Here is a 12,020-nt window from a genome sequence, read left to right as displayed (position 1 = left end):
ATGCTATGTTTTGACACTGTTTCAGATCATTGATTGAATCATGTCAAACAAAAGCGTAGAATTTTCAAGTGTGGAACTCTGAGCTGTCATGAAGTTCCTATTCCTGCAGAAGAAAATTCCAAAGGAAATCCATAAATGTATAATGCAAACATTGAGTGACAAATGTCCATCATACTCCACAGTGAAGACTTGGTGTGCAAACTTTCAGCATGGAGATTTTGAGACTGAAGATGCAGCAAGGTCTGGGAGGCCACAAGGTCAACTTCTGAAATTGTTGACCCTATCCATGACCTGATTTTGGCAAATCAGCAAATATCGGCTACAACAATTGCTGAGACACTACAGATATACAAGGATGGGGTAAATGGACAATACTTGGACTGGAAGAGTGTCACCAGCGGGGTGCCGCAGGGTTCGGTGCTTGGACCCGTGCTTTTCAACATCTTCATAAACAATCTGGACATAGGTACGACAAGCGAGGTGATAAAATTCACCTATTCAGAGTAGTGAAGACGCAGGGGTATTGCAAGATCTACAACTTGACATAATCAGGCTCGAGGAATGGGCTGCGACATGGCAGATGAGGTTCAACGTGGACAAGTATAAAGTGATGCATGTTGGTAACAAAAATCTCATGCACAAATACAAGATGTCCGGGGCGGTACTTGGAGAGACCTCCCAGGAAAGGGACTTGGGAGTTCTGATCGACAAGTCGATGAAGTCGTTGATGCAATGTGTGGCGGCGGCGAAAAGAATGCTAGGAATAATAAAGAAGGGGATCACGAACAGATCGGAGAAGGTTATCATACCGCTGTACCGGGCCATGGTGCGCTCTCACCTGGAGTACTGTGTACAACACTGGTCGCCGTACATGAAGAAGGACACGAAGCTACTCGAAAAAGTCCAGAGAAGAGCGACTAAGATGGTTAAGGGGTTGGAGGAGCTGCCGTACAGTGAAAGATTAGAGGAACTGGGCCTCTTCTCCCTCGAACAGAGGAGATTGAGAGGGGACATGATCAAAACATTCAAGGTACTGAAGGGGATAGACTTAGTAGATAAGGAGAGGATGTTCACCCTCTCTAAGGTAGGGAGAATGAGAGGGCACTCTCTAAAGTTGAAAGGGGATAGATTCCGTACAAACGTAAGGAAGTTCTTCTTCACCCAGAGAGTGGTAGAAAGGTGGAACGCCCTTCCAGAGGCTGTTATAGGGGAAAACACCCTCCAAGGATTCAAGACAAAGTTAGAAAAGTTTCTGTTGAACAAGAACGTGCGCTGGTAGGGCTAGTCTCAGTTAGGGTGCTGGTCTTAGACCAGAGGGCCGCCGCATGAGCGGACTGCTGGGCAGGATGGACCACTGGTCTGACCTAGCAGTGGCAATTCTTATGTTCTTATGTTGGGTATATAATCCACGAGCAGCTGGGTTTGCAGAAGCTGTTAGCGAAGTGGGTGCCCACATTTTTGATAATCTGGCATCAAGTGATTACTGCATGGTACGGTTTAATTTTAAGATGGGTATAGAGAATACTCATTTAGAGAATGACACGGGGACAAATTTGTCGCTGTCCCCACAGGAAATCAATTTCCCCATCCCGTCTCCGCGAGTTTTACGGCTGGCCCTGTTCGTGCCCAATTTCTGTAAGCTCTGACTTAACTGCATAAGCATCGAACACTTATGATTTTAAAGTGTTTGATGCTTGCACAGATGAGGACAGAGCTTGCAGGACTGAATCAGTCTAGAAGTGGACAACTCCTAAACTCAGGGTTACTCCATAGTAATATTAGGGTTACCAGATTTTACGTATGTAAAATCCGGACCCCTAAACCTGCCCAGTTCCACCCATCCCTGCCCCCTCAGCCTCACGCCCTTCCCAACGCGATTTGCTTTTCAAACCCCGGACAAAGTGCCAGGATTTGAAAAGCAATCCGGACATGCCCTCTAACCCTATAAATGATGGTAGATAAAGACCAGAATGCTCCGTCTAGTATGCCAAATAGTCACACTCATTATTAATTCATGATTAAATTGTCTCGCTGACTTCTGGGACATAGACCATAGAAGTCTGCTGGTACTGTCCTTAGGTGCCAACTACTGGAATTGCCAGCAAAGCCCACTCCAGCCTATCCAAACCATATTTTCATTTGCAGGATAGACCACAAAGTCCAACCAGCACTATCCTCACGTTCCAAATTACTGGAGTTTTCGTTGAAACCTTCTCCAGCCCATATACGGAACACAGATTGTATGAGTCTGCCTAGTATCAGCCTTAGTTCTTCACAGCTGGAGTCGCCAATTAAGCATCACTAGACATATCACACACACATACAAAAATGTAAGTTTTTTGTTTTTTATACTATTCATTTTCAAATTAGAGATCCCCTGTATTCATTCCACATCTTTTTGAATTCTGTCACCATTTTCGGCTTTACCACCTCCCTTGGGAAGGCATTCCAGGCATTAACCAACCTCTCTGTGAAAAAGAATTAATTGACATTACTCCTAAATGTAAATATCCTGCAATCTCCATTCATGGCCTCTAGTTTTACCATTTTCCCTTCTCTGGAAAATATTTATTTCTATATAAATAATAATTTCCAAGCACTTAGAAACATAGAAACATGATGGCAGATAAAGATGATGGCCCATTCAGTCTGCCCATCCACAGAATCCACTATCTCCTTCTCTCCCTAAGAGATCCCACGTGCCTGCCCCACACTTTCTTGAATTCAGACACAGTCTTCATCTCTACCACCTCTACCAGGAGACTATCCCACGCATCTACCACCCTTTCTGTAAAAAAGCATTTCCTTAGATTAATTCTGAGCCTATCACTTCTTAACTTCATCCTATGCCCTCTCATTCTGGAGCTTCCGTAGATATTTAAAAGTCTCTATCATATCTCCCTTCTTCTGCCTTTCCTCGAAAGTATACGTATTGAGATCTTTAAGTCTGTCCCCATATGCCTTATAATGAAGGCCACCGGCCATTTTAGTAGCCTTCCTGTGGACCAACTCCATCCTATTTATATTTTTTTGAAGGTGCAGTTTCTAGAATTGTATACAATATTCTAAATGAGGTCTCACAATAGTCTTATACAGGGGCATCAATACCTCCTTTTTCCTACTGGTCACATCTCTCCCTAAGAACCCTAGCATCCTTCTAGCTTTTGCCATAACCTTTTCAACCTGTTTGGCTACCTTAAGATCACCACATACAATCACACCTAAGTCTCATTCCTCTTTCTTGCACTAAGGGCTTGATTCTGTAACCTGCGCCCTAGTCGGCGGCCGCCTTAAAAGCAGCCACCGATCGCTTGTCAATCATTCCAGGGCACTGGTTACAGAATTGCACCAAGATAGGTGGCTGAAATATAGGCTTGGAAAACCCAGGCCTACATTTCAGCCGTTTCTCTTGGGCACTAGACTGCAGTAGCCAAGAGCGGCAGGATGATTTTCCCCCTCCCCCCCCATCAGTTGAATGGCAAGGGACTCCTCAAAGCTGCAATTCTATAACCAGCACCCTTAGGGATCTGGCCATTCGAAGTTTTAGGTCACTGTCAGTGCATCCCAGAATGCACTGGGAAGGAGGCCTACGACTCCGGTTGTCCCAGGCGCCTAAAGCCCCTCCTATGGGATGGGCCTTAGGTGCCTGGGCCAATCAAGGCTTTAGGCCCTTCCCAAGTGAATCCCAGGATGCACCTGGAAGGGGAAGACCCGCAATTCAGAAGAGGCAGGCCTGAGGGAGTGGGCATCTCTCCGGCCGGCATTCTACAAAAAGTTATGGGAGAAGTTATGGGTGGGTTGGGGGGGGTAGTGTTTGGGTATCCCTCCTGCCGTGGATGTTAGCGGGGGTTGGCGGCAGGAGGGATTGGGCAGCTATACAGCTATATTCTGAATGTCTACTATTAAATCTCTGCCCATTTCTTATCACATCTCCCTTATCCCTCCTCTCCTCTACCTACTGAGAAGCGATCCATTCATTTGGTTACCCAAGAGCTGAAGACTTTCTATGAAGGGTTGTTCAAGTTTGAATGAAGGCATGGTCTCTGATTGAAGTAAAATATGGAGCAAGGACCAGGTGACTACTTTGCAAATGCTCTCTAGCGATGCAGATTTCGGCTCAGCTATCATGGTGGAAGCAGATCTAATTAGATGAGATTTAACTCGGAAGAATACCAATCTGATCATAATAGAATTGAATGGACGACACTAGTTAGCTAATACTGTATATGCTTTGTATATGATTGTTAAAAGACAATGAAGACAAATGGCTGCATAAACTCTCCGATGGGCTGTAATGGAGTTAAGTGAGAACTTGTTTCCAGTCCAATGTTTGGAGGGTTTTCTTTGGTGGTTTATGTGGCTTACAATAGAACATAAACAAAACTATGTTCTTATTAATATGGAAGTGTTGATTTACTTTGGCAAGACTTGGGACACATCCTTAAGACTATCTTACTGTGATAAAACTATACTTATGGTTCATACCTCTATTTTACAAAGTGGGTGAAAGCCTGGCTCTACTCCCAAGCTATAATACATTTATTTATTTCGTTCGTTTTCTATCCCTTCAACCCCAAAGAGCTCAGAATGTATAATATACAGTTAACAGGTTACAATTTGCCATAGTTATTGTGCAAGTTTTTATCCTAACTTGACACATTTTAGGGATCTAATACCAATATACATAATATACAGTTTACAGGTTGCAATTTGCCAAAGTTAAACATCTGGTTATTAAGTATCCACTTACTCTACATCTGGACTAGCTTGCCACACATGCTGTAAATCATGGAAGATTTTGTCAATCATAACCTCATGGCTTACCTAAAAAAATTTAAAATCCTTCACGATTCCCAGTCAGGATTCCGCACCAACTATAGTATGGAAACCGTTCTAGCCTCATTAACCGATCACCTCCTCCAACTATTCTCACTGGGAAACAGCGCACTGCTACTCCAGTTTGACCTCAGCAGTGCATTCGACCTAGTAGGCCATGACATACTGCTTAGCTGCCTCGACTCCATTGGCATTTCCGGACAAGTACTTTCTTGGCTCACAGGCTTCCTAAAAAACTGCACCTACCAAGTTCACAATGACGGAACCTTCTCCCATACCTGGTGCAACCCCTGTGGAGTTCCCCAAGGCTGTTCAATATCTACATGGCATCACTGGAACACATGTTATCGAACCGAAACCTGAAATCTTACATTTATGCAGATGACATTACAATCATCATCCCTATTACCTCACTGTCACAAGAGACAGAACAACACATCTCAACTGTCCTCACCATGGTTGAACACTGGACCACTCGCTTCAAACTGAAACTAAACCCAAAAAAACCCAAATTTTTCCTTGCAAGTCCCAACCACAAACTAACAACCACCACCCTGCAACTTAACGGGCTAACATATCCAATCAATCCCACCATTAAAATTCTCGGAGTCATCCTGGACCGCTGCCTCATCTTTGAAGACCATACCAATGCCCAGGTCAAAAAATGCTTTTCCACCCTTTGGAAACTCCGTTCTATCAAACACTACTTTGATTTCCCCACCTTCAGATTGCTGGTCCAATCCCTAATCTTAAGCACCCTGGATTACTGTAACATCATATACTTGGGTTCCTACAAGAAAACCATTAAACGTCTAAGACTCATTCAGAACACCGCCGTCCGCCTCATCTATGGCCTCAAAAAGTCAGACCATGTTAGTCCTTTCTACAGAAAACTTCATTCGCTTCCAATTGAAGCAAGGGTCATCTTCAAATTTGCCTGCCTCTGCTTCAAATCCTTAACTGGCTCATCCCCGATATACCTGTCACGCCACTTTGTGTTCCCAGGCTCTAACCGTACATGCAATGCCCACCTGTTTGCCTACCCCTCGCCAAAGGGATGTATCTACAAAAGATTCCTGGACAAAACCCTCTCTTTCCAAGCTGGCAAATGGAATGACTGCTTGACCACCCTCATCTCTCTTGTCCCATCCTACCTATCTTTCAGGAAATCTCTCAAAGCATACCTCTTTGATAAATTTCTCTAACCCCATCCCTCCCAACCAATCTACTTAACTCTACCCCGCCTCCCTTCCTTCCCTTTCCTCTCCCTTCTCACCTATATACCTCATCTCCCCCAGATTTGACTATCCCCATTCTGCACTCCCTTGTAATTGTTACTGGATTATTTTGTTATTGCTACTGGTTACATTACACTGGTTAATCTAACTCTCTGTATCTTCGCTGTAAATGTACTGTCTCTTCTCCTGTAAACCGCTCTGAACTGTTTTGTGGTATTGCGGTATACAAAAATAAAGTTATTATTATTATTATTAACTAATGATCAGTTCCTCATCTCTTATCCAAATTTACATATAATTTGCCTTCAATTTAGCCACCCATCTAGTTGTTCTCTTAGGCTTCCACAGTTGGCGTCATGACTGTTGCTGTTGTCCAGGTCTCACCACGTCTGGGTGGCCTAAGGGATGGGGGGTGGCCTAAGAGATCTGACCAATCAGAATCTTAAGCCACTCCCAGTGCATCCCAAGAGGCCTAAGATTCTGGTTGGGCTAGGCGCCCAAGACCCCCTCCTATGGGAGGGGCCTCAGGCGCCTGGGCCAATCAGGGCCTTAAGACCCTCCCTGGTGCATCCCACAATGCACTGAGAAGGGGACTCTTCGCCATTTTGTGAAGGTGGGCTTGCCGGTCAGAGGGAGGAAGCATCCCTCTGCCCAGCCAACTAAAAAAGGTATTGATGGGAGTCTGGGTGGGCAGGTCAGGGGCATGCCTTTCGGGGAGTGGGGGGTCATGCAGGAGGAAGTGGGCATCCCTCCCTGCCCATGATTTTTTTTTTTTTTTGGGGGGGGGGTTGCAGCAGGAGGAGTGGGCATCCCTCCTGCCGCGGACATTCAGAGGGGGGGAAAGAGATGCCCACTCTCTTCAGTTACTTAGCAACAGTTGTTCTGGAGTTGTATAAAGTACTACAACGATTGCACTGAATAAAAGTCATTCTGATTGGTTGGTATGGGAATTGACTGAGAAGTATTCTTGATTATTGGGTTGTCTATATATCAGTAGCAAACCCAGGGGTGGGTATATAAGTCCTTAATTCAGCAAAGAACCAAGCAGATGAGAACCAAACTTCCCCAAAAAAGTAAACGAAGAGAGTTTTATTTTTAAATTAATTTTTTTTTTAATTTTTAAATTATTAGCTGAAAGTAGGGTATAAAATTGAGGGGAAAGGGATAGTATGCTTAAAGCAAATTCAGAATTACTTAGCTCACAGAGATTTGTAGTAGAGATTGACACGGTGACTGTTACCTGCGGGTAGCCAAGGGTAACCCGCTGATACAGGGAGGAAAAACCCTGGTCGCCATGGGTACAGGGACAAGGCCATTCACCGCCCTGTGGTGCGGTGAATAGCCTTGTCCCAGCAGTAAAGTATCTTGTCACATTGCTTCCCTTCCCAGCCCTCCTCGCGATTGCGCCACTTGCTCCCTTGCTCCTATGGGAAGAGCCTTACACAACCTAGGCCAATCGGAGCCTCAGGCCCCTCCCTGGTGCATCAATTCCCATAACAGATGACGCAGCAGCAGCAGTGTCCATGTCCCTCTGGCTCATCTGTTGAGGTAATGGGGAAGGGGGTGGCAGAGATGGGGGTGACTACTAAGTGGGGGATCGGTCGAGTCGCAGCGGGTAGTTTAGTGCAGCAGGAGAGTGGGCATCTTTCCTGCTGCGGGATGGGGGGGTGGGCAGTTGGGTCGGGTTTAATGCAGCAGGAGAAAGTGGGATTCTCTCCTACTACGGGACCGGCGCTCGGGTCATGGTGGGGAGTATAGTTAGTGCAGCAAGAGAGAGTGGGCATCTCTTCTGCTGCAGGGGGGATTGTGGCCAGGATTTTAGGGCAGCGAGAGAGTGTGGGCATCTCTCCTGCTGTTGTGGTTTTTTTTTAATGGCGTTGACGGCGTTTTTCTGCGCACGTACCCATTGTTATCACCAGCGATGGTCACATGCAAATTTAGCGAATCTTTGCTGCTGTTTGCCGACCTCATTTGCATGCGCAATTTTTTAAGAATGTCTCGGGTTTTTAGATTCGGTATCAAAACAACTGGGTTAGCAGACCGTCGCTTTTTAATGCGGGTTTTTTGAGAATCCTGGCCTACGCTCCCTCAAGATTCCTAATTCTAGATGCCCTGTTATAGAATTGCCTCTTGGGCACTCATCTAGGTGCCCAGATTCAATTATAGAATACTAGCAGTAGTCAATATTTATGTGCCAACATTTAGGCACTCCCACTTATGCCATGTCAATGGCAAACAAACTCATGCAACAAAATGCAGCATGTTAGTGCACAATTTTATACTGTTCTATAAGTTACATGCATAATTATTATAGTGAGGAGTGTGTGGCGCAGTGGTTGGATCTACAGCCTCAGCACCCTGGGGTTGTGGGTTCAAACCCCACGCTGCTCCTTGTGACCCTGGACAAGTCACTTAATCCTCCATAGCCCCAGGTACGTTAGATAGATTGTGAGCCCACCAGGACAGATAGGGAAAATGCTTGAGTACCAGATTGTAAAAACCGCTTAGATAACCTTGATAGGCGGTATATAAAATCCTAATAAACTTGAAACTTGACTTGTTCATGCCCCACCCATGAACCTCCCCCTGCACATTAAAATTATGGAACACTACTACTATTTATCACTTATATAGCGCTGAAAGGCATACGCAGCGTTGTACATTTTGACGTTTATAGACAGTCCCTGCTCGGAAGAGCTTACAACAAATTGACACCTAACTTTAGGTGACTTTTTACAGAATGATGGGGACAGTGTGCAGAGCCAACTAGCTTATGCACCAAAGAATTTCTCAAGAGGCGCTCCTCAGTTTCATAATTTTCCCAGGGTCCGAAGAGGTGATTTGTCTGGACCATTGTAGACATTCTTCCACACTCACAGCAAGCAGATGACCCATCTCATGGTCAGCATTGTTTGTCATCCTCTTATCACAGGGGACACAGGCATGGAACCCTGCTTTAGCCAGCACCAGGGCTCCATGTTGAGAATGAAAACCCAAGTAAAACATAAGTTTGTAGGTTAACATGCATTAAATTGATTGGCATGCACTTAAGGCATACTAACAAACTAAATGCATGTTAACAAATGCGCATTCTTAATAGGCACCTATTTTTCCAAAGACAGGCATCTTTGAAAATTGACCTCCAAGTTTTATTCTGATCATTGGCAACTGGCATTCCTTTCAGATTTCTTTCATGAAGAGTATAGTCCTAGTTTCAAGGCTTAATTTATTGCACATATGCCTTATTAAATTAACTGAGCAGAGCTTAGGAGAAAATCTATCTGAACAAATGCGCAATGACCATTATTCTGGGCAGCAGTCATTGATTATCAGAGCCTGTTTCCTGTGCTAATATTGTTTAATCAAAAGAAATCCTTTCCTTGTCAAAACATGCTTCCTCTTTCTGCCCTCTGCTCTTAAGCTGTACCTACATTTATACACAGTCCACCAGAGGACATTTGTTGGTACTAGGAGCTTTGGTGCTGGGGAAGGATTTTAGGCATGCCGTGGACTGCCAGAACTAACAAATCAATTCTGGAAGAGATCAAACCGGCTATGTCACTCGAAGCCCAAATGATGAAGTTATGACTGTTTGATTTTGGTCACATCATCAGAAGAGAGAGATCACTGGAGAAGGACATCATGTTTGGGAAGATTGAAGGAACCAAGCGAAGGCGGCGATCTGCGATCAGATGGCTGTACATATTGAAAACAACCATGGGGATGACTTTGGAGGACCTTACTGGACTAGTACAAAACCAATTTCTTTTTAGATCTGCAATTCATCAAGTTGCTAGGACTCGAGCATGAGTCGATGGCACCTAACAACAAAAGGAGTATAAATCTATATTTAATATCTATAGTTGTCTAAACCAAGATGACGTTTTACTACATGCTTATGCTTATAAAATGTTTGACAGGTGGAGAGAAATTAATAAGTTTATCTTTTTGTGCCTGTTTTTATAACAGAATAGACAACAAATGCCCAAATATTCCAGTCAGAAATGGAAGTCCACAGACCAACCAACCAACCAACTGTCATGTCAGACACTCTGTGAAGTGGAGTTTTTATTGTATTCTAACAAACATCACGTCAAGATTATTGGATTCCACTGCTTCTGTTTCTTTTGATTTTATAACAGGACACTGATGCAAGAAGCTAAGTTCTAAAGGCAGACAGAAGCAAACGCTTTAGCGTCCAAATGCTGATCTATACATTTATAATTGCTTCAAACCTGGTTTAAATTTTGTGCATGTATTTGTACATCACAGCTCTGCCCAAATTACTGTGTGCGTACTCACACACTTATACCACCGTGTAAGTTTTAAAAAGACCATTTCTGATTAAAAAATAGGTTTTATAAACTCCTTTTTTAACAGCGGATTCTGAATTTCATTATTTTTTGCTTTTTTTCTTTGGTCTCGCACACCGTAGCTTGTCCTACACTTCTTGATCATTTTGCCACAATCAAGAAGGCAGATAAAGAAAAAAAAAAGCCTGCTCTAATTTTATTTGCCTTCTACACTTCCCCCTCCGTATTTGCGAATTCTGTATCTACAGATTCGCTTATTTGTGGTTTTAAACAAAAAAAAAATACTTTCATTTTTCAGGCTATTTTAAGCCCTGTAAGCCCCCCTTTAAGCCTTATCTGGTGGTCTAGCGGGTTTTCAGGGCAGGAGCGATAGTCCCACGCTCCTGCCCCATGCAGATCGCTCACAGGAAATGGCTCGAGACTCTACAGGAGCTCAAGGCAGCCATTTCCTGTGAGCGATCTGCATAGGGCAGGAGCGTGGGAAGATCGCTCTTGCCTGAAAACCCGCTAGATCACCAGGTAAGGCTTAAGGGGGGGGGGGGGGCTCACAGGGTTAGAAATAGCCGGGGGAAGCAGGGGATAAGGGCAGAACCGGCCCGAATATTATTTGTGGTTTTTCCATATTCGCGGGCCGACTCTGCCCCTAACCCCCGCGAATATGGAGGGGGAAGTGTACTTTCAAAGAACTACATTTACTTATCTCCTTGGCTCTGTAGAGAGACCAACTATAAGGATATTTTGGGACTGTGTTCAAGAAACCTGTAAAGGTGAAGGGCATCATAAAACAATATACAGTAAAACCTTGGATTGCAAGTAACTTGGTTTGCAAGTGTTTTGCAAGACAAGCAAAACATTTGATTAAATTTTAACTTGATATACAAGCAAAGTCTTGCAATACGAGTACATACAGTATACACGCATCACATAATCACAACTGAGCCAATGGTTCTTCCCTCTCCGATGCTGCAGGAGTGTAGTGACATTTTCTAAATGAGCGAGGTCTTGCAATACAAGTACGTAAAATATTTTGTATTAAAGTTTTTGGGTTGTGGAACGAATCGTCTGAGTTTCCATTATTTCCTATGGGGAAATTTGCTTTGATATACGAGTGCTTTGCATTACAAGCATGCTTCTTGAACAAATTATGCTCGCAAACCAAGGTTTTTCTGTATTACTGAAGAGTCAGGTTGCATTCTTTAAGATTTCCACTGAGTGGCACCAAAAGTATCTTGGAACACTAACAGCACACAGGAAAGAGCACCATTCATTCCAACATAATCCCAAAATACTTTCTAGACAAATATTTGAAACATTTGAATGCGACATACTTGAGGCGGATGGCCTGGCAAACATATTCCTGTTACTGAAATCCCATATCCCATTAAATTTCCTAAAGGAAGAACAAACAAGTAGCCTGTGTTGAAAAGCATGTATCTGTATCAGAGGTAATATTAGCTTAACAAGTGAAATACATCCCTATAATTTAGGCTTCAGCACTCGTAGAGCCATAGAATTGGTTTAAGTACCCATGCCTAAATGATGAATATAAACACATAATTTATAGAATACAATTTACATGTATAAGTCCCTCTCATGCTCTTCCCTATGTGTATTCTTATCTGTAAAATACATT

At 43.7% G+C, this 12,020-nt stretch overlaps 1 protein-coding gene across 5 annotated transcripts in view; it reads right to left on the bottom strand.

Moving 5' to 3' along the window:
- The window catches only part of MOB3B (MOB kinase activator 3B), a 200,919-nt gene that overhangs the window by 14,736 nt on the left and 174,163 nt on the right, over positions 1-12,020 (bottom strand). Inside the window, exon 4 of one of the 5 annotated variants that reach the window (XM_033919943.1) lies at positions 11,716-11,777. The exons of the other annotated variants lie outside the window; for them this stretch is intronic. Coding sequence (XP_033775834.1) covers positions 11,769-11,777 — 9 coding nt within the window. The 3' untranslated portion in view covers positions 11,716-11,768. Of the gene's footprint in view, positions 1-11,715; positions 11,778-12,020 lie in introns of those variants that run through there. 5 annotated transcript variants of the gene reach the window in all.

Source organism: Geotrypetes seraphini, chromosome 1 (genome assembly GCF_902459505.1).
Source record: "Geotrypetes seraphini chromosome 1, aGeoSer1.1, whole genome shotgun sequence".
NCBI lineage: Eukaryota > Metazoa > Chordata > Amphibia > Gymnophiona > Dermophiidae > Geotrypetes > Geotrypetes seraphini.
This window is presented reverse-complemented; position numbering and strand designations above follow the sequence as displayed.